Genomic DNA, 22,757 nt, shown 5'->3' with positions numbered 1-22,757 from the left:
GTTATGGTACTTACTGTGTGAAAAAATAATAATGAAAAGGTTAAATGGTCCTGGAAAAAAATCGTCAGTTGTATTTTTTAAAAAAATACTTCCTCCTCTATTTCTCTTTTCTTCTTCCCTTTTTCAGTTTTTTTTGCTACTCTAAGTAGTATACAAATCTTGGTATTTAGGGCACTTTTTGTTTCTTTGCCTCTTCTTGACGGATCGCTTCCTGTACTCCTGAGTTATAAGTCGCTAAATGCATTAATGTAAATGTATTGTTCGCGGTCAAAATGAGCGCATTGGACATGTATGGGAGCCAAATTTCATCTATTGTAAACGTTTGGTACTGTACCCAAAAAAATTCTTAATGAAAGCTATGTTTTGTAGTTATCAGCCTCAAATATGGAACACAGCTTGTTTAGATTTGACTTTGACAGTGTTACAGTAAAATGTTTTGGAAAAAAATACATATTTGAAAATTGTATTTTTGTAACTTTTTTGTTTTTCCAACAATCTGTCAGATGTTTTTAAAACACTATCAAAGTAAAATATGGTACATTTAATTTAAAAAAATGATAAAAAAGGGTAATTTTTGACTGACAAGTGAAAAGTAATAATTACAAGGTAGAGAGGATACAAGCAGTATGTTTCCGAAAGCACCTATATCTGCTCAGAGATACTAACTTAACGGAATTTAATTTGTGTATTGATTCAGTGTAATGAATTTTAAATGAGGTTTTTCATTTTACGGTGAGAAGCTTTTGACTTTTTTTTTTAACGAAAAAGAACAAATAAATGATTTGCATTAACAAAGGTAAAGGGCTTAGTCCAGGTTAATTTGCATATTTCTACCAAGTGCCTTCTACATGTAAATCAACAACAGAAGATTGCAAAAGAACACGACAACATCCCTTTGATAGCTTTATTCAAGACAACAATACTTTTTTCATTGCTGGTGTAAAACTGAGCAAATCTGCATGTTGGTGCAGCAAATGTCACTATTTTCTACAAGGCATTCATGCAACATCAAATGAAATGTTTTCTACTCTGCACCACATTCTACAGTCTCCAGTATTCCACCATTGTGCTCTGCTTCCCTTATTGTGTTTCATCACTAATACTGCCGCCCTGGTGGCGACTCCTACTGTAGTGTACTAGAAAATAGCTTTAAACACTGGTCTGCTAAACAGCTGAGATTTCATTTTCAAGTCAGCTGGTGAATCAATGGCACAAGCACAGCTGAAGTGAACTCTTCTTCCCTGGATCTGAATCGCTTTATGATGGCACTGAAATTCAGAGAACCGAACAGCATCATACTGTAATGTTGGCACAAATAAATAATGCATGTGAACCCATTAAAAGACAAAGGCACTTTTCTGGGTAAGACCTTAATAATTTGGAGTCTCAAAGATATCCTCTCTACTGACTCTAGGTCTAGTACACTGGTAGACAATACAGCTATCAAGTTCCTCTGTCCACGGTCCTCAACCGGTTCTACAAGGAGATGGAGAAAAAAATGCATGTACTGATCAGGTGTCAGGAAGCGTTGAGTTGTCGGAGAGGATCATGGGAGATCCGAGCTGCAGCTCTTGCTGAAGTGACTCCATGTCAGCGGGGGTCATGCGATGCACCTCGAGCCAATCAGAGAGCAGGGATGCCGACAGGGGGGCCAAGTCATTGTGGCTAAAGAAAACAAGAAACGACCATTGAAAATGTACATTTATTTACTTTAATGCATTTAGCAAACACTTCTTATCAAAAGTCAGGACTTTTCAAACTTTTAGATGCCACGTGGGGGACCTCATCTTGAAATTTAAAAGACGTATCTTTTATAAACACTCAATTAATACACAAACTAAATTATATTTTCATTAGTTACCATTAGTTTCTATTAAGTTACTTCATTATATATCTTTTCTACTCACTATAAATGTATACTGTTAAATGTATCAATTTATTTAGCCTCGACCCATCTTCAATGCTCTAACTGAGGGAAGGAGGTTGTTCCCCAAAATCTTGTAATACATGGCCCCGGTCATCCTCTCCTTAATACAGTGCGGTAGCCCTGTCCCATGTGTAGAAAAACACCCCCAAAGCATGATGCTTCCACCCCCATGCTTCACAGTAGGGAGGGTGTTCTTGGGATGGTACTCCTCATTCTTCTTCCTCCAAACACGTTTAGTGAAATTATGACCAAAAAGTTATATTTTGGTCTCATCTGACCATATGACTTTTTCCCATGACTCCTCTGGATCATCCAAATGGTCATTGGCAAACTTAAGAGGCAAACTAAACAATAAAATTACACTTAAAATATTTTTTCCCCAAAGTTAGTTTATGTCATTGAAGGCAGTTATCATCACGATGATTTCATTTCAAGTGTTAGTTTTTAAAATAAGTTAAGTTTTAGTTAGTTATTTGATGCTATAAAAACAGGGGGGGAGAGAGAGAGAGAGAGAGAGAGAGAGAGAGAGAGAGAGAGAGAGAGACGTTGTGAAGTCATGATTGACAGCTCAGATTGACTAGCCTAGAAATCTAGACGCACCCTAGTGGCAGCAAATTTAATCTGCCCGCAATGTTGTCTAGGAACTCTCAATACCCTTCTGAGCTGTATTCCTCACAATCTGGACGGGCCAATCATATCGTGTATACAGTCGGTGGGCGGGGCCATAATGACGACTGCCGAGTTGCGTTTGCGTGCTTCTAGTAAACTCAGAAACTGGCGAACGGTGGAGGTCTTTCGAATCAGCTTTGACTGTGATTCTGGAAGACTTGGAGTTAAGCTTTTCTCTGAGAAAAGAACAAAGAACGGCACTGAAGTCATTCTTAAAAAGGAAGATGTATTCGGAGTTTAGCCGACCGGATACGGTGAATGTTTAATCTATCTACAAGCTCTGTTTCACCTTCATTGCTCTGGTTGGTGTTGCGCTATCCTATCGCGTGCAGAGGGAGTTTGAAAGACAACCGTTTATCCCGCCCCTCGGATTGAGCCCTGTCTATGGTGAGTTTCCAGACCAAACATCTTGATGTGGGTCTGGATTGTCAGGCTACTGATTGATGTCTTCTCTGAGTGAAGTTGTCACTGAGGCACTAACTGACTTTTTTCTGGATTTTTGGGAGCAGGTTGGAGCTTTAGCTTTAATTTCTACATTTCCATAACTGTTTATTTCACACCAACATAATTAATTGTTCTGCATCTGTGAGAGTGTGGGCGGGCTTTTGATATCGCGACTGTACTTCCTGCTCTCTACTGCACAACTCCGGTGCCGAAGTTGCTACTGCGCAGACTCTGTCCCAAGATGTCAGCGTCGTGCAGGCCGCCTGAAAGCTTCAACTCTGGCAAGCGGAAATGGATGATGTCGAGTCGTCCATATTTTTTTACGGCCTATGTTTATGATATTGTTAATAACACAGGTTTACTTTGCAATCGTGAATTGTGTAGCATGAATGGTGTAGTTCAATAAACAAGTAGCCTAATTAATATCAAGTTACTTACATTTTAGACTCAAACTACTTGTTTTGTTCTATTTCCTGACGAAAATAGTTCCAAAGGAAAGCAACACTCAGAGCGGTGTTTTGTTACTGAATGATTCAGCACTTTGAATTAATCATGAATAAATGACTCAATGTATTTCAATTAATTACATTTATAATAATTATTTTAATTATTAAAAATGATTTATTTTAATAATTTATTCATTTACTTATTTTAATTGTATTATTTATTTGTTTATATGTTTTATCATATGTTTAATAAATGTTAGTTCCTCACAGAGCCTATAATATGCCCAGCATGTACATAAGAGTGAAGCATTTTTGCTTTCCTTTGTCAATCTGCATTGTCTGTCAATTTGCAGTGATGTACAACTCAAAAATATAGTGTCCACTTTGCGGTCACTGAAATATGAACTGACCTTTCCCTGAGGTCGGAGTGCTGGAGTTCAGTAAGAGACTGAGCGAGGAGGTCATCGAGGTCGAAGCCAACACCGTATCCAGCTCCACTGCCTTTAGGGGTCACTGAAAATACCGGCGGCAAAATGTCTTCAACCTGGCAGAGAAAAGGACAATGTTGAGATTTAAATCATATTAAAATGTATGGAAAATATAGTGCGGTGTCCAAAATACTGATTATGTTTTCCAAACATAACAAAGGTCACATAAATATGGAAGACGATTTCAATCACAAAGTAAAAATAAAAAGTAACTTGACATTTTAAGAGTTGACTATTTTTATTTTTCAGGCCTAAATATATAAATATGCCCAATGGTTCCAGGTTATCAATGACTGTGATAAATCAATAATCCAAATTAAGTGAACAGGTCTTTGAGAACAGGTCTTACTTTAAATGATAAGACTTTCATCTGGCGGACAATGAAACTCTTAAAAAAATTACAATAACTCATTTTTAAAGAAAGACCACAGTCCAATATTATGGCTAAAACTTCACCTGTGACTTTGAGAGCTGCTGCGTGACCGTGTGGATATCAGGGATGCCGTTTGTCGACTGTCCCGTGTCAGTGAGACTAAGGCAGGGTTGAGCAGCGGCTCCTGGAGGCTGTTTTGAAGGGCCCTGCGAATGAGAGCCGTTCTGTCTGTCCAGGGCTTGACGACCATCTCCGGCCTCTGGATTTGTGCTGGTGTCCGAAACGCCAATGCTGGGGTTCAGGGCTGGTGGTTTAGTCATAAAGGGTTCCAGCGGCAGCAGCTGGATGTGAGTGTTAGACTGTGGGACGGGCTTCGGCTGGGTTTGCAAGTGCGTAAAGCCAGGCGTGTGAGTAGGATTGTTCAGTTCTGGTGGAGGTTGGTGGGTTTGTGAAGATACCCCTTTCCAGTTCTCAAGACCGGCAAACATTGTTCCGACACTCAGAAACTGAGATTTTAATATGTTGTTTTTGGTAAAGGCACATGGGGCCGTTAACACACCTAAACCTCCAACACTTCCGCCTCCTCCTACTGCAACTATACCAATGTCCCCATTCTGACCTGGACCTAAAGAGACGGGTGCTGCATCATGGGTCGGTGTGGGATGGAATATTCCAGCTGTGACACACTGTCCCATTTGAGGCAGCATTTGTGGCACTTCGTGGGCTTGTTTTGGCGGCACCGATTCTCCCCCAACTGAGTTTGGTTTTATGAGGTTGCTTCCTGTTGCTGGCTGGTTTTGAACTGTCTTACTCTCACTGGTTTTGGCACCATTCGTTTCTGCAGTCTGCGATTTGTCCACTCGGTTGTCCATCATTCGCCCCCAGCGCTCTAACAGCTTCTTGTCGTTGTCACTGAGTAAAACGCCGCCCAAAGATTCTCCTCGTTTCCCCTCCTTTTTCTCCTTCTCTTTCAGCTTCCTCTTGCGCTCCATAGCACGCTCCTGCCTCTTCCTCCGCTTCTCTTCCCTCTCTCGTTGTCTCTCCTGGGCCGTGACTGGCTTCTTATGCTCTGGACCAGAGTTACAGGAGGAGAGCGACGAGGAAAAACCTCCAGAAGCTCCTCTAAGTAAATCTATACCAAGAGCTGTGGAGCCTCCATCTGGGGAAGAAAGAATAAGTACAATGTCATCATTTCCGTACTTGTCATTTTAAAATAATATCACAAGTTAAGGTTTTTCAGAATGTTCTCTTTGGGTTTATAATAGTACTCAGAAACTAGTACTAACAGAAATAGAAACGAAATATCTACCAGATCAAATAGTACTCATAGTACATTTTAGTAATCCTAATATTTTTATAATATAAATATTAGGGCCGTGACTTTAACGCGTTAATTAATTACGCAACAAAAAAAATAAAAAATTAACCACACTTATTTTTGCACCGCGGAACGTTTTTCAATGAATGAGTTTCGACAGACCGATTATACTGGAACACCAACTAGCGCTCGCTCCGGAGTCACGATAACAACAAACCATGGGTGCGTCTCAATCAGCTCCCTAGTTCAGTAGTCAGGGCACTGATCAGGGAGTCAGCCCATTGACTTATGTCCTGATCAGTGCCCTGACTAGTGAACTAGGGAGCTGATTGAGACGCAGGGCATGAGTGAACATGAACGAAGAAGCTGATGAGACTGCTTTGCTTGGCCGTGATGGGAAATTTTGTTTTAAAAAACGAAAGAATGAAAGCGTCAACAAGAGCATGGTTGTGTGCAAGCTATACAACAAGGAATTTGCTTATCACCGCAGCACATCGAGCCTCAAATATCACAAATATGCTTTTGCTACACTTAATGGCAAACATTGCGCTGGTCTGCTGGACTGAAATAAATAAACAATATTTTGTTGATTAAGCTTATGTATTCAGTCATTATTCAATGGTATACTAAAAATACATGTGAAAAATTACTTCTCATTGTTCTCAGGTCAAATATTTATATGCAATTAAAATGCGATTAATTTCGATTAATTAATTACAAAGCCTCTAATTAATTAGATTAATTTTTTTAATCGAGTCCCGGCCCTAATAAATATAACATATATAAAAATATCTAATTTAAAATAAACTACTGTTGTAATTGTCCATAAGATTTTTAACGCAGTTCTCATTGCTGGATTTACTGGCTCATAAGTACAGTAAAACAGTACCATTGTAAACTACTATTATTAGAACTGAAAATAGCTGTTTTCTATTTTAATATACACTGCTCAGACATAACATTATGAAAGGTGAAGTGAATAACACTGTTTATCTCTTCACCATGGCAACTGTTAGTGGGTGGGATATATTAGGCAGCAAGTGAACATGCTGTCCTCAAAGTTGATGTATTGGAAGCAGGAAAAATGGGCAAGCATAAGGATTTAGTTTAAAAAGGGCCAAATTGTGACAGCTAGACGACTGGCTCAGAGCATCTCCAAAACTGCAGCTCTTGTGGGCTGTTCCCGGTCTGCAGTGGTCAGTATCTATCAAAAGTGCTCCAAGGAAGGAACAGCGGAGAACTGGCAACAGGGTCATGGGCGGCCAAGGCTCATTGATGCACGTGGGGAGCGAAGGCTGGGGAACACCAGATACCGTTTAGGGGTCGATGCTTTGATGGGTCACGGCTATTTTGGCAGCAAAAGAGGGACCAACACAATATTAGGAAGGTGGTCATAATGTCATGCCTGATGGGTTTAATTTATAATGTCATTTATTTCTGTGATGCAAAGCTGAAATTGCAGCATCATTACTCATTACTTTCATCATTCTAATATGCTTTTTTTGAAGTTTTTTTTTAACGATAAGCCAGTGAAAGTTGCTTTCAGTTAGAGTTAGACAGTTTAAACGTCAGTTAGGCACTTTAGATTGGGACTACAATAAAGCCTTGTCTGTGAAATGTTACATTTAAGAAGTCTATGGCCACACACACACACACACACACACACACACACACACACACACACACACACACACACATACACACACACACACACACACACACACACACACACACACACAGCAAACTGTCTCACCTCGTGCCTTCTGCCTTAGTGCAGACTTGAGCAAGGCGGCTTTGAGAGCTGCTTTTGTGTCTTCTGAAATTGCTCCCTCTTTTTTTGTACCTTCCCCAGTAGGGGCCTTTCCTCCTTTTCCGAGGGAACGAGAGAGGTTTTGAGAGAGCGACTGAGCTTGGGACTGTGTGAGAGAGAGCGAAGGGATAGACTGGGGAAGATTTGAAGTGGGCGGAGTCTGAGAGATGGGATGGGACGGAACCATTTGTTTGGGAAGAGAGTGATTGGACTCGTTCTTTGTGCAGTCCGTCACTGGTTCAGTAAAAGCTGTGTCCTTGTCAGTGGGAGTGGTCAGATCGATGGTTTCAGGCTGGCCGTCGGAGTTCGCACTGAGCATGTCCACATCCTGGCAGCTTACCGGCTGAGCCAAATGTGGCAAAATCTGAGCAAGGTGATGTCGGGCTTGAGTTTGTGTACCGTCCGTTGGTTTGTAGTTGAGATTGTGCTGTTGGCAAGTTTGTGCTGTATCAGTCAGGTTTTGAGACTGTGGAGCCGTGCAAAGGGCATTACCGGAGACGCCGACCCTCGCCGAACCAGAAGAATGGAGTGGTTTAAACTGGATCTTCTTCCTAACACCTTGCTTCTTCTTATGGAAGTCCCCGATTTCTTTTAGTATAGCTTCTTTGATTTGTTCTTTGCCCATGGGCTGCCGGTCGAACTCAAAATCGAAGGCGGGAACGCACACCGGCTCGTCGTCCGTGTCATGGTACTTAGAGAGGTAGGGGTGTTCTAGTGCCTGACACGCACTGACCCTTTCACGAGGGTCAAAGCGGAGCATCGCGCTCAACAAGTCTAGCGCATTGGGCTCAGCCTGCGGATACAGCGCTGCAAGCGGCTCTGGCGCTTTTGAAGGGAGGCTCCGCACGTAAGAGCGCACCCGGTCCGACCCGATCGAGCCGATTATGCTCTCGGGCGGCGTGCCCAAAACCGAAAGAATCAGCTGCAGCTGATGCACGTAATTTTTCCCTGGAAACATCTGTCTCCTGCCGAGCATCTCGCCGAAGATGCAGCCCACAGACCAGAGGTCGATGGCCAAGCTGTAGTGATAAAGGGACAACATGAGCTCAGGAGCGCGGTACCAGCGGGTGGCCACGTACTCCGTCATAAAGGAACGTGACTCTTCGGAGTGGGACGCGCTCAAGCCACGTGCCATGCCGAAGTCACCGATCTTCAGCTCGCAGTTTTCGTTGACCAGCAGGTTGGACGGCTTGAGATCGCGGTGAATGACGTTGGCCGAATGAATGTATTTCAGGCCTCTTAGCAGCTGATACAGGAAGTAGCGTGTGTGTTCTGGAGTCAGAGGTTGCCGGGAGTGAATAATCTGATGCAGGTCGCTCTCCATGAGGTCAAGGACCACGTACCTAAAGAACAAGAGGCTCTTTTAGCACGTCATATACGAAGAGGGAATATGCATTGCATGCTGCTTCGTACTCAAGCTTACACTGATTTGAAAGCCGAGTGAGGGAGCACAGGCTGGAGGATATCTTTAATGGCGATGATGTTGTCGTGTTTGAAGTGTTTCAGAATCTTCAGCTCTCTCAACGTGCGTTTGGCGTTCGTCACAACCTCAAAGGCGTTAGGGATCTTCTTTATTGCCACCTGCTGGCCTGAATGAATAAATAACATTAGATTTAAAGGGGCCATTAATTGTTTACAAAAGAGGTCATTGTTTTCCAAGTAAATCCTACAACAAAAAATGTTTCTGTGTATTTATTGCATAGCAAAAATATAAAGGTATAGTTTACATTTCTAAAATAGTAAGATCATCCTAGCCTGACGTGGTCATACTCAATTCTAGTCAGAATATGAATCTGAAACTGCTCCATTGGGCTGTGATTATGGGGTGTGTTTCAACCGAACTAGGAAAGACATCAATTGGACAGACCTACAACCAATCAGAGCAACGAAGCAACGCATAACGTTACTTGTCAAATGTCAACAGAGCTCAACTGCACTGATGCCAAGTCCGCGTTTTTTCCGCGGGTTCTTTTCTATGTCCGCGGGTTGAAGCGACTATTATGTGATATATAGACCCTCGAGTGCGAATTTTAGCAGGCAACCTTGCCAAAATAACACACATTTACCCCCCAAACGCCATTTTTTCACCGGAGAACCCCCCTAGTAGTTGCCGCGTTTTGTTGTAAAAAAAACTTGGCAACCCTGTCTGCACGCGCGCTGAAATCAGGCTGGAATACACGATCTTTGCCAGTGTTGTAAAATAATTTAATGATACACAGAGTTCTTACCCAACATGATCATCATTTCTGAGAGAAATTGTGATGGTGAATGCAGATACAAACAAGCTCTCCGTTTAGGATTCAAACAAATATAATCCAAGCCCCTTTGATGACGTGCATGATTACGTTACTGTTGATCATCTGTCCGTCATCGTCTAAAGCCCGCCCTTGATGATTTCATTGGTCCGAACAGTTTCTGTTCGGGGATAATCACTCCTCTATTGAGCGAGGCCAGACCGAATTGCCCGACCTAAAAATGTTGTGGGCGGGGCTAAATTCGGCTGGCATCCAGGCTAAGATAATCCCTTATTACGAATTTACATACTGGTCAGAGAACATGATTAATGGTGTAATAATATTTATATTTAATAATTATTATTATTGCAGCTTTAACATCTTTATGAATATTTTATTATTATATATGAATACTCTTTTAATAATAATAATAATAATAATAATAATAATAATAATAATAATAATATTGCGGTAATAACAATAGCAAAGAATTCTAAAATCAGATTAAGTCTAATTTTTTAAAACCACAGACATGCATCTTAGCAAATACATATAATACAAAACATATGAATGTTTTTTTTCCCCTTGAGGTTTCCTCACATGGGAATCATCTCGGATATCATATCATATCTACTACTTGCATAAAATAAGTTTACACAATATGCGCATTGCATTTTAATAAACAGCAAATAATGTCCCTGGTAATAATAATAACAACAAAAATTATTGTTGTTGTTATTATTAACATTACTATTAAATAACATTATGTTAAGTTAAAATATATTATTATTATTATTAACAACAGCATTACTATATAATAATAATATATCAATAATAATAATAGCAATGAATTCTAACATCAGAGATTTAGTCTAATTATTAAATCAAAGACATGCATATTGGCACCCTCACCATTGTCTCTTCTTCGGGCTGATGAGACCACACCATAAGCACCCGTGCCAATGGTCTCAATAACATCATATTCTTCGCCTACTTCAAACTTCACATCTAAGGAGTGGGCTTTGAGCAGAGCCAAGTTTTTATCTGCAACAGTGCTTGTATCTGTTACAATGGATGTGTCATCGCTGGGTTGAGGAGGTCCTTCTGTAACGCCTCTGTGATGGTTACTGTCGCCCTCCGAGGCTTTTCGGGCCGGCACTGCTTGAGTGACATTGGTCTCATCCCTCTCATTAGATGACATTCTGAAACAAAACATTCAGAGAAAAGTTTTAAGGTCAAGACTTTAGATTTTACTTTCTGCTCATGGACTTCAATTGGACAATATCAAAGTGCCTCACGGTTAATGCACAATCTAACTTTTGATCAGTAACAACAATATAGATAATAATTTACAGTATTGCAAGAACAGAACCACTTTCGTGTAACACGTTCTTTTTACTGTTTGCTTGAAATAATAAAAGTGATCATATAAAAATCTAATTATAAAAACAAGCTTTGTGTATTTTAGTGTTTTAAGCAACACAATAATGCAAGGTGCACACAGAGGTGTGCGTAGTTCAGACGTGAAACCAAAAAGTAACAGAAGCAGACAATGCTGATCACATAGATATCTGTAAATTCTCATGAGAATAACATTATACAGGTCGAGCAGGGCGTAGCTGCCGTTTGTGAGCAATTAATCCTGCTTATTTGCCGCAGAGGCGTGAGAGAGACTAACGTTACTGGCCCAAAAAAGCTTTAAAAATTATATATTTACCCTTTTTTTTCATTTTATTACAAAGAAAAATAAAAGCAAATGTTGGGTTATGAAAGCGGTAACAATTACCTGATAATTATGGAAGCAGTGGAAATTCGGAGCGGTTCTTTCAAAGCATGTCTATTCTTCGCTATCACGAACCACCGTTTTACTTCCTTGTATTCTTCCGTGTTGTATTTGAAAGGCAGCCAAAACTGCCAATCGACAGAATGCTTGCGAATTAGATTAACCAATGGGATTCGAGAACATGCTCAAGGGGCGGGTTCTTTTGAAGTGTAGAATAGGGTCATTCTTTGGGCGGCGTCGACACTACGCTGATGAATCGAGTGTAAACAAGAAAGACGCGCACTTGCCTTGGCATGTTAAACTCCTGTATAATCATTTATAAACACAAAACGGGGACCCAAATCTGCAGAAATTAAACACAAACAAACAAGTAAATAGGCTAAATAAATAATAGGGAAATAAATACACCAATAAAGACTTGATAAAAAAAGACTAATACAATTTCACACACACACACACACACACACACACACACACACACACACACACACACACACACACACACACACACACACACACACACACACACACACACACACACACACACACACACACACACACACACACATGTTGGTCTATGTGGTTTACAGGGACTCTCCATAGGCGTAATGGTTTTTATACTGTACAAACCGTATTTTCTATCCCCTTACACTGCCCCTGCCCCTAAACCTACCCATCACAGGAAACATTCTGCATTTTTACTTTCTCAAAAAAACATCATTTAGTATGTTTTTAAGGCCATTTGATTTATGAGGACATTTGATATGTCCTCATAAACCACATTTATAGTGTAATACCAGTGTAATACCCATGTAGTTATAAAAATTTGTGTCCTCATAAACCACATAAACAGGCTCTCTCACACACACACACACACACACACACACACACACACACACACCTGTAATACTTTTATTTAATTTTTTGGGTATGAACTTAAAGAAATTAATATACATTTATTTAGCATATTATTAAATTGATCAAGTGACATTATATACATTTACTATGTTGCAAAAGCTTGATATTTCAGATAAATGCTGTTATTTTGAACTTTCTATGCATTAAAGAATCCCAAAAAAAATATTTACACAACTGTTTCAACATTGATAATAATCAGAGGATAATAAACATTGATAATAATCAGAAATGTTTCTTGAGCAGCACATTAGCATTATAATGATTTCTGAAGGATCATGTGTCACTGAAGACTGGAGTAATGATGCTGGAAATTCTGCTTTGAATCACAGAATCTATTTATTTATTGATTTTTTTTCTCCTGTGTTTTGTATTCCATTGTTTTTGACAAAATTATTAAAATAAATAAATAATAAAAATAAAGAAAATATTTTAAAAGTTTAAAAGGCTAAGCATTAAATGCATTATAGGCTACATAATAAAGTAGCCTAAAACAGCCAAATTATTTCAACATTTTTATTAAGCCATATATTGCTATTTTCCTAGTATTTCTTTATTTACATCTTATTATATAAGCCATATAATATATCAGGTACCTGTTTAAAAATCAAAACATTTTTTTTTTTTTTAACGTAGGGTGGATTTATTGAGATATGAATGCGGCTCAATGTGGCTTTAGACGTCCTTCTGAGCCGCCCAGCGCCCCCTGGAGGACAGACACATCATCCCACTGGAACCGTTATATCCATCGGTCATGTCACGAGTTTCAGTTCTTTGGACCAATCACAGCTCTTGCCTCAGGCTTTTTCCACGTTGCAATACTGTATATTTATTTTGGCAAGGTGGGAGCCGAACTGACACATTCTAAGTTACAGCAACAAAATCTAAAAGTAAAATTCTGTCAAACAGGAATTTATAAATTAGGTAATTTGTTATAAAAACTTTAAACACTGTCACTGCAATGTCCTCGAGCCATTCAGCCACTGGAGTTCCTAAATGGGAATTTGGCGTACGCGTTATCCTCTGTTTTCTGGGTTTAGTTCTGTCGGTTTACGCGCTACACGTCGAACTTTCCCGGGAGAATGATCCCGAATATCGCGCGATGTGCGACCTGGGCCATTCCGTGAGCTGCTCTAAGGTCTTCACCTCAAGGTAAATCTTTCCCTTACTGAGTTTTCACGCATTGATCTCACCTAGAGCAACTCGTCTCGCACTCCATGTGAATATGGCAAAACATGTAACCAATAGATGCACCATATTTCCCACCATATATATGCAAATGAATCATTATTAAATGAAATGTGCACGTATTTGAATACATTTCTAGATCAGAAATCTGACCAATGAATAAAGCTAGGTTCAATATTCTTCTTTCATTTTGTTAAAAGGGTCAGGGTTAATGTATTCACATTTCTCTTTTTATCACTCTATAAATCAGAAATAGGCCTATATTTTTCAGGAATAAAATGTTGCATAAATTCAGTCAAATGATATATGAACCCCTGTGTAAAAACCTTCAGACTATAGGCTACAGTACCGGTCAAAATTTTTGAAACAACTATTTTTAATGTTTTTGAAAGAAGCTCATCGAGCCTGATCAAAAATACAGAAACGTACAGAATAACAGAAACATAGGAAATAACTGAAATACAAAAAAACTTTATAATAAGCCAAATAGGCCAAAATTGACCAGTGCATGATTATTTTTATGTTATGCAACCCACATATAGTGAATATTAGCAGGCACATGATGTTGTCGACAGCTGAAACTCTGATCTTTCTCTTAGATGGGGACGTGGATTTGGGCTCGTCCAGATCTTTACTTCCAAACACAGCGTGTTGAATCAGCCGAACAGTGTGTTGGGAATCATTTTCTATACGCTGCAGCTGGGTTTGGGTAAGTGCTGTTAGAAAACTATCTCAACTATAACAAAATAGGCAATCAAACCAAGTGTCATCTGCAAATAAATTGTGCTAGACTTTCTAATTCTGCTTTTGTTTACAATGACCAGTTGGTTTCACATTGATTAACTGACTGTCCATACATTATACAGCTTATTATGTTGTACAGTCACCTCATTGAGGCCCTGGTTATATTATATATCTGAATTATTGTCTGAAGGGGACGTACAAATGTACTTCTGGTGTTTTTGGTCACAGGTCAGCTAGTGTCCAGGCGGTCGGCGTTCTTCCTCGTCGTGTCCTCTTGGGTGTCAGTGGCCGGGTCAGTGTATCTGGCTGCTATTCTTGCGTTCGTCTTGGGAGATTTCTGTGTGGTGTGTGTCTCGACCTACATCATAAACTTTGCACTTCTCTACACAAACCTAAAGAGAAGGACGGGACTGGAGGGACGCCTGAAGACAGGGAAGAGCGAATAAAAAGTAGTACTTGTTTTTGAGTTTGAAAGATAATAAGGATTAAGATGCTTCTAGTGTCTGGGGGGAAAAGAGAGGAACGTGCATCAAATAAAACATTTGACAGATTATTGAACATCCTGGGAATTTGAAAGCTGGTTGGTATATAGTGAAAATGGACTGTTCATGTTCATGAACACAAAAAGAAGAGGAAGCTTCGGTTTTTTATTATTTATCATCACACTTTCAGAATGATTAGAGAACATCTTCACGATATCTTGATGATAGAGTTAGCAGACAGTATGTTGTATGATGCTCATGATCATGTGATTTGTATCCAGGTCAGACTTTTACATGTACAAGTGGCCTAATGTGAAATTAATTTTGATTAAAGATGAACAAAGTCAGATTGTACATTAAATGTTTAGTGTGTATAATTTTTTTATTTAAGTTATTTGCCCTGAATGCTTATGCATTCAGGTTTTTAAAGCAGCACCAGGTAATCTGCTGAAGATATCAGCAAGAAATGCAATTTATTTTAATTTAAAGGGGTGACCTAAAATATTGTAGGATCAACCTAAATATTGTAATCTACTCTTTAAGTAGTGTAAGAATTGCACATGTGCATTGACCTGATACCTGGCATTGCAGTCTATATGGATTAGTGATGGATGGGGACATCTTGTGGTCAGTATATATCATGCACTTCCAGCATGATATGGACCAGTCAAATATCACATGGATATTATGGCAAATAAAGCAGTTTCCAGCAGCATAAAGATGAGTCTTTGAAAAACTAAATGGCCCACTTGTAAAATATATGTATATATAGGTCCTTCTCAAAAAATTAGCATATGTGATAAAAGTTCATTATTTTCCACAATGTAATGATAAAAATTTAACTTTCATATATTTTAGATTCATTGCACACCAACTGAAATATTTCAGGTCTTTTATTGTTTTAATACTGATGATTTTGGCATACAGCTTGTGAAAACCCAAAATCTCCAAAAAGTTGCATATTTCATCCGGCCAATGAAAGAAAAGTGTTTTTAATACAAAAAAATTCAACCTTCAAATAATTATGTTCAGTTATGCACTCAGCACTTGGTAAGAATCCTTTTGCAGAAATGACTGCTTCAATGCGGCGTGGCATGGAGGCGATCAGCCTGTGGCGCTGCTGAGGTGTTCTGGAGGCCCAGGATGCGTCGATAGCGGCCGTAAGCTCATCCAGAGTGTTGGGTCTTGCGTCTCTCAACTTTCTCTTCACAATATCCCACAGATTCTCTATGGGGTTCAGATCAGGAGAGTTGGCAGGCCAATTGAGCACAGTAATACCATGGGCAGTAAACCATTTACCAGTGGTTTTGGCACTCTGAGCAGGTGCCAGGTCGTGCTGAAAAACAAAATCTTCATCTCCATAAAGCTTTTCAGCAGATGGAAGCATGAAGTGCTCCAAAATCTCCTGATAGCGAGCTGCATTGACCCTGCCCTTGATAAAACACAGTGGACCAACACCAGCAGCTGACATGGCACCCCAGACCATCACTGACTGTGGGTACTTGACACTGGACTTCAGGCATTTTGGCATTTCCTTCTCCCCAGTCTTCCTCCAGACTCTGGCACTTTGATTTCCGAATGACATGCAAATTTTGCTTTCATCCGAAAAAAGTACTTTGGACCACTGAGCAACAGTCCAGTGCTGCTTCTCTGTAGCCCAAAAGTGTCTTGACCTGGGGAATGCGGCACCTGTAGCCCATTTCCTGCTCACGCCTGTGCACGGTGGCTCTGGATGTTTCTACTCCAGACTCAGTCCACTGCTTCCGCAGGTCCCCCAAGGTCTGGAATCGGTCCTTCTCCACAATCTTCCTCAGGGTCCGGTCACCCCTTATCGTTGTGCAGCGTTTTTTGCCACACTTTTTCCTTCCCACAGACTTCCCACTGAGGTGCCTTGATACAGCACTCTGGGAACAGCCTATTCGTTCAGAAATTTCTTTCTGTGTCTTACCCTCTCGCTTGAGGGTGTCAATGATGGCCTTCTGGACCGCAGTCAGGTCGGCAGTCTTACCCATGATTGCGGTTTTGAGTAATGAACCAGGCTGGGAGTTTTTAAAAGCCTCAGGAATCTTTTGCAGGTGTTTAGAGTTAACTAGTTGATTCAGATGATTAGGTTAATAGCTCGTTTAGAGAACCTTTTCATGATATGCTAATTTTTGAGATTTTGGGTTTTCATGAGCTGTATGCCAAAATCATCAGTATTAAAACAATAAAAGACCTGAAATATTTCAGTTGGTGTGCAAAGAATTTAAAATATATGAAAGTTAAATTTTTGTCATTACATTATAGAAAATAATGAACTTTTATCACATGCTAATTTTTTGAGATATTGTGTATATATATGTGTATATGTGTGTGTGTGTGTATATATATATATATATATATATATATATATATACATATATATATATATATATATATATATATATATATATATATATATATATATACATATATACATACATACACACACACACACACACACACACACACACACACACACACACACACACACACACACTAGGCTAGTGGTTTTTGGATATTTTACTGCAAAAATCCTACAAACGGCACCTTTAACATTACTCAAGTTCATTTATTTAAATGAACAGATACAATCTTTATTTTAATAATGTAACATAGCCTGTTAGTACATGTTGCAATAAACATCAAGAACTAAGATTAATAAATGCATTAGAAGTCAAGTTCCTTGTTAGTTCTAGTCCTTGTTAGTTATGTTTTAAAGCAAATTATATGTACATTTCATGTTTTCGAAGCAAGGTAAACATGGCTATATGATAACCTAAATATAAAATAAAAATAAAAACAGAAGCAGGAAGCAGAGTTTCAAAATATTTTAAAAACCACAACTTTAGCATTGTGCACAGTACAACCACAATTTGAAAGGCAAATAAGGTGAAAAGGAAAGCTAAAACTATGATCATGTGGGTCACGGAAGCTGGTGCAGTCATAGGTTATTATAGTTTTGCATTTTTTTAATTAGTTATTTTTTAATCTTGTTCAATTTTGCTACTAATTTCAGTTTAGTTTTAGTTCGTTTTTTAAATCGGTTTGCTAGTTTTAGTTTTATTTTTTGTAATTTTGTAAACACAGTTCTATGTAGTTTTTATACATTTAGTTTCAGTGTTAGTTTTAGTAACTATAGTTTAGCAGAGTTACCAGAATGAAGTGTAGAGACCAAATCAAGATTTGTCATTTCAGCAAAGTTTAATGTTTGCACAGATTAGAGTTTACTCTTATGCAGACATCTTAATAATAATAATAATAATAATAATAATAATAATAATAATAATAATAATAATAAATTGTAATACAGATTGTTTTATTTAATGTCATGTCAGCCTCTAAGGCTATATTCATGGCAAACAATAAATTACAAAAATACAAATATCATATAAATTAGGGGTGTGACGAGATCTCGTGCTATGTCTCACATCTGACGGTGTGTGAGGGTGAAGTTAGGATTGAATATGCCAATGCTACGTTTATATTACGCCTCCACTCTAGTTTTTTTTTTTCTCTTAGCTCTGTATCTGTATGCTTGAAGAAAAATTGAGTCTCTACTTGCACTTTGAATATTTAGTACTTTGGTCATTGTTACACTCTAAAAAATGCTGGGTTAAAAACAACCCAAGTTGGGTTGAAAATGCACTAACCCAACAATTGGGTTGATTTTACCCATCGGTTGAGTTGTTTTAACCCAGCGGTTGGGTTAAATGTTGCTTAAGACAACCCAATTGCTGGGTTAAAACAACTCAGCCATTGGGTTAAAACAACCCAGTTGTTGGGTTAGTGCATTTTCAACCAAACTTGGGTTGTTTTTAACCCAGCATTTTTTAGAGTGTATGTTTGCACTTAATATCTATGATCAATTTGTGGGAAGGCATTCGGAGGTTAAAAGCTCATGTGCAGTTCTTAGATCTGAAGATACAATCATACAGGAGAGAAGCCAGCCAGTTAAGTTCTTGGCAAAACCTTTAAAGTGCTTGTTGTCTTTTACTGTACGGTAATGCATAAAAATAAAATCTCATCTCGTGAGATACAGTGGGACAAAAAACTATTTAGTCAACCACCAATTGTCCCACTTAAAAAGATGAGAGAGGCCTGTAATTTCATCATAGGTACACTTCATCCAGTCTGATTTTTAAAGAATTTATTTGTAAATTATGGTGTAAAATACCGTAATTCCTCAAATAAAGACCGGGGCCTTTATTTACCTGATCTGCCGATGGGAACCGGCTTTTATTTGAAGCAGGCTTTTATTAGGGGCAGGCCTGTATTTCTAATTCCATCTGTTTGAAATATAATTGCTTTATGTAAACCGTTTTTAATTTAAAGTGATAGTTCCAGTGGACAAATATCATTGATTTTTTTTTAAGAAACATTTGCAAAAATATCACCATACAACAAAATAATATGCATTTTTTGTAATTCCGCGCACAGCTCCGCATCCGAAGATGAACGAGGTCTCAGCGAATCTAGCCGAGCCTGACGTCTCATCACACCGGCCCCCAGTTTGCACATTAAAACTAGGTGCTTACATTTACTGAAAGAGCCTACAAAAGCAGAAATAAGCCATTTTAAATAAAGATCCAGGTTTAAGCAAATAAATAAATAAATCACGACATTAAAGTTTAGTGAAATTAGGAAATATTTACGAGATCGTTAATTTAGTGCATATTTTGTTCTCATGTCACAAGTAATAATATCAAGCCAAGGTTTACTGAGTTTTACACAATTCTTTTGTAGTGTGGTTTTGGTGAAATGTACTAAAATAAATATCATCACCTGTGCACGTTAGCCCACTTCTTCTCAACGCATTGGTTTATAGAACAATTACTCCAAATCGCCCTCTGTCATTTCAAAGAATAGCACAACGGCAAGAGCATCAAGCATAAACGCCTCATCCATTTGGGGAGGAGTGCACGCAGTCAGCGGAGGCTCGCGCAGCGGAGACAGGCGAAAGTATAAGGCTTGAGACGGGGCTGCGCGGAGTGCTTTTATGTCTTGGGTGCGACACCCTTAAGACATAAAAGAGACGAGAGGCTAATATTAGGTTCGTCTTAATCAGCTCCCTAGTTCAGTAGTCAGGGCACTGATCAGGACAGTGGACTGACTCCCTGATCAGTTCCCTGACTACTGACGGAGCATGCTGAAGCGCACGCATTGTGAAGATCAATATCTGTAGCCTGTCTGACACGGCACTTTTACAGACGTCAAATCTCTCACAGACTACAGTAGCCTATTTTAAATGGCACATGCATCCGTTATATTCTCAATTTAATTTACAAAGCAATCCCTGTAAAGTTTTTTAGGTTAACTATAGAAGAGACCAGGATTAGTGTGTGTCGCACTGGCATGATGGTCAGGAAGATCAGGATGGTTTCGCATTAAATTAACGGCATTTAGGAGATTATCCACTCATTTTCCCCCGGCCTTTATTTGAGACCGGCCTTTATTTGTTCGTGCTGACCACGCCCCCGGCCACTATCAGACGCCCGGCGTTTAATTGACTACAGGCTTTTATTTGAGGAAATACGGTAAGTATTTGATCACCTACAAAAAAAAAGCATGATTTCTGGCTCTCACAGATCTGTAAAGTCTTTTTAAAAAAGACTCTGTCCTTAAGACTTTTCCTCTGTCCTCCACTCATTACCTGTATTAATGGCACATGTTTGAACTTGTTATCAGTATAAAAGACACCTGTCCACAACCTCAAACAGTCAGACTCCAAATTCCACTTACAGATCAAAGAGCTGTCAAAGGACACCAGAAACAAAATTGTAGACCTGCACCAGGCTGGGAAGACTGAATCTGTAACAGGTAAGCAACTTGCTGTGAATGAATAAACTTTGGGAGCAATTATTAGAAAATGGAAGACATACAAGACCACTGATAATCTCTCTTGATCTGGGGCTCAACGCAAGATCTCACCCCATGGGGTCAAAATAATCACAAGAACGGTGAGCAAACATCCCAGAACCACACAGGGGACCTAGTGAATGACCTGAAGAGAGCTGGGACCAAAGTAACAAAGGCTACCATCAGTAACACACTACGCCCCCAGGGATTCAAAGCCTGGCGTGCCAGACGTGTCGCCCTGCTTAAGCCAGTACATGTCCGGGCCCGCCTGAAGTTTGCTAGAAAGTATTTGGATGATCCACAAGAGAAATTTGGGAGAATGTCATATGGTCAGATGAAACCAAAATAGAAAGTTTTGGTAAAAACTCAACTTAACACAACATAATGCTGAGTTTCACCATACTGTGAAGCATGGGGGTGGAAACATCATGCTTTAGGCTGTTTTATGCAAAGTGATCCTGGCTCCTCTAGAGGAGATCTGAATGGAGGAATGGGCCAAACTACCAGCAACAGTGTGTAAAAATCTTGTGGCGACTTACAGAAAACGTTTGACCTCAGTCATTGCCAACAAAGGGTATACAACAAAGTATTGAGATTAATTTTGGTTATGGACCAAATACTTAATTTCCACCATAATTAGCAAATAAATTCTTAAAAAATCAAGCATTGACAATGAGAGTTGGAAACTTACAGTAAATCCCTTTCACACAGAGATTCTGGAAAATACACTGATAATGTGTTGTAGGATCGATTGATTTTGGTTTATCCACACAGCCAATGTTTTTTCTGGAATCTATGCTTGTGTAAGGGTGGATTGCCTACAGTGGTTCTCACTGCAGGGATGCCAAACGACTAAAGAAACGTTATCAGCGTGATGGTAGAAAACTACATTTCTCGTCTATAACCACCCACTGCAACTTATACCAACGACGGAGATAAGCGCAGTTACAATAGCTTAATATGTTGGAGAGCGTTGCTTTAATGTGAATATATTGTATTGCAATAGGTAGCACTTCAAAGTCAATACCAAATCAAAACTAGTTAGCAAATCATTTATAATTGAAAGAATTTAATGGCAAAATCTGGTTATGGTTATACTTAAAATAGTTACAAAATAGATGAATGAGCTGATAAAAACTTATTTTATTATCATACCCAGCATGTATAGAATGTTACCTGAGAGAGAGAGAGAGAGAGAGAGAGAGAGAGAGAGAGAGAGAGAGAGAGCAAAGAGAGCAATGAGAAGAGCCAAAGAGAAGGCCCCCAAGATCAGAAAGAGCCACAGAATAAGAGCCAGAGAATAGAAGACCCCCAGAGCAACAGTTCCAATCTTCTTTTATCTATCCCTTGACCATGTGACTAAAACCCTGAGACATTTAAACTGACCAATCAGACCAAACTTCCCCCACTGTACTACAGGTGTGGCACTCATTTGGCCAACAGGCCTTCAACATCTCTTTGTATTTAGGAATCCCAACTGGCCCTGCTGATAAGAGAGAGGGGTGGAAACAGTAAAACAAATGTCTTTGTTCAATTTCAAATATATCTGATTATTTTGAATTCTTTCACGTGCGTTCACACATATACTGTAAAGACGTGACTTCAGGATGTGATGTGTTGTGATGTGTTTGCAGACATATTTTTTGTATCATTTCTTTGTTTCTTGACAAACACAACCTTTCTTGTTATTGTGCAACCTGAACGTTGATCTGCATTTAAACCCCTGGTCAAAGAGTTGCGTCGGCACGTGTCATACACCGCATACCCCTTATGGTATTGGTGCTGCATTTTGTTCACACAGAGCGCTTTCCGGGATTGATATGATTATTTTCCCCTTCAATCTGCTTCGCTGAACAATTTCACTGTTTACTTGAGAGCAAGAGAGATGGTGCACACTTACAAACATTTATATTAACAACACTGTAAGAGGTATTTATTAGTAAAGTTTGCATTAGCTAACATGTATTCACAATAAGCAACAATGCATTTATCAATCTTAATGTTATTAATTAATTAATTTAGTTAGTTAGTTGTTAAAAATAAAAAAAGTGTATTTCTT

The 22,757-nt window shown here is 39.1% G+C and overlaps 2 protein-coding genes across 2 annotated transcripts; one reads left to right on the top strand and one right to left on the bottom strand.

Moving 5' to 3' along the window:
• Positions 1-890: 890 nt before the first annotated feature.
• On the bottom strand, positions 891-11,589 carry mapk7 (mitogen-activated protein kinase 7). The gene is made up of 7 exons (XM_067429394.1): positions 11,496-11,589; positions 10,622-10,911; positions 8,899-9,064; positions 7,419-8,818; positions 4,431-5,506; positions 3,897-4,030; positions 891-1,665 (listed from the first exon to the last, which is right to left on the bottom strand). Exons 2-7 carry the CDS (start codon positions 10,908-10,910, stop codon positions 1,512-1,514), a joined length of 3,219 nt encoding a protein of 1,072 aa, XP_067285495.1. The 5' UTR covers position 10,911; positions 11,496-11,589; the 3' UTR covers positions 891-1,511.
• Positions 11,590-13,193: 1,604 nt separating this feature from the next.
• Positions 13,194-15,169, top strand: vkorc1 (vitamin K epoxide reductase complex, subunit 1). The gene is made up of 3 exons (XM_067429659.1): positions 13,194-13,559; positions 14,195-14,304; positions 14,568-15,169. The coding sequence occupies exons 1-3, from the start codon at positions 13,369-13,371 to the stop codon at positions 14,783-14,785; spliced, it is 519 nt and encodes a 172-aa protein (XP_067285760.1). The 5' UTR covers positions 13,194-13,368; the 3' UTR covers positions 14,786-15,169.
• The last annotated feature ends 7,588 nt before the right edge of the window (positions 15,170-22,757 follow it).

This window comes from Pseudorasbora parva, chromosome 21, assembly GCF_024679245.1.
Source record: "Pseudorasbora parva isolate DD20220531a chromosome 21, ASM2467924v1, whole genome shotgun sequence".
Lineage (NCBI taxonomy): Eukaryota > Metazoa > Chordata > Actinopteri > Cypriniformes > Gobionidae > Pseudorasbora > Pseudorasbora parva.
Note: the sequence above shows the minus strand (reverse complement) of the source record. Positions and strands in the feature narration are given on the sequence as shown.

Coding starts and splice junctions, on each gene's coding strand:
- mapk7 (XM_067429394.1), bottom strand. CDS start 10,910: ATGTCATCTAATGAGAGGGATGAGACCAATGTCACTCAAGCAGTGCCG. Junction 5,507..7,418: donor ACTAAGGCAGAAGGCACGAG/GTGAGACAGTTT, acceptor TTTCTTCCCCAG/ATGGAGGCTCCACAGCTCTT. Junction 4,031..4,430: donor AGCAGCTCTCAAAGTCACAG/GTGAAGTTTTAG, acceptor TTTCTCTGCCAG/GTTGAAGACATTTTGCCGCC.
- vkorc1 (XM_067429659.1), top strand. CDS start 13,369: ATGTCCTCGAGCCATTCAGCCACTGGAGTTCCTAAATGGGAATTTGGC. Junction 13,560..14,194: donor TCTAAGGTCTTCACCTCAAG/GTAAATCTTTCC, acceptor TCTTTCTCTTAG/ATGGGGACGTGGATTTGGGC. Junction 14,305..14,567: donor TACGCTGCAGCTGGGTTTGG/GTAAGTGCTGTT, acceptor TTTTGGTCACAG/GTCAGCTAGTGTCCAGGCGG.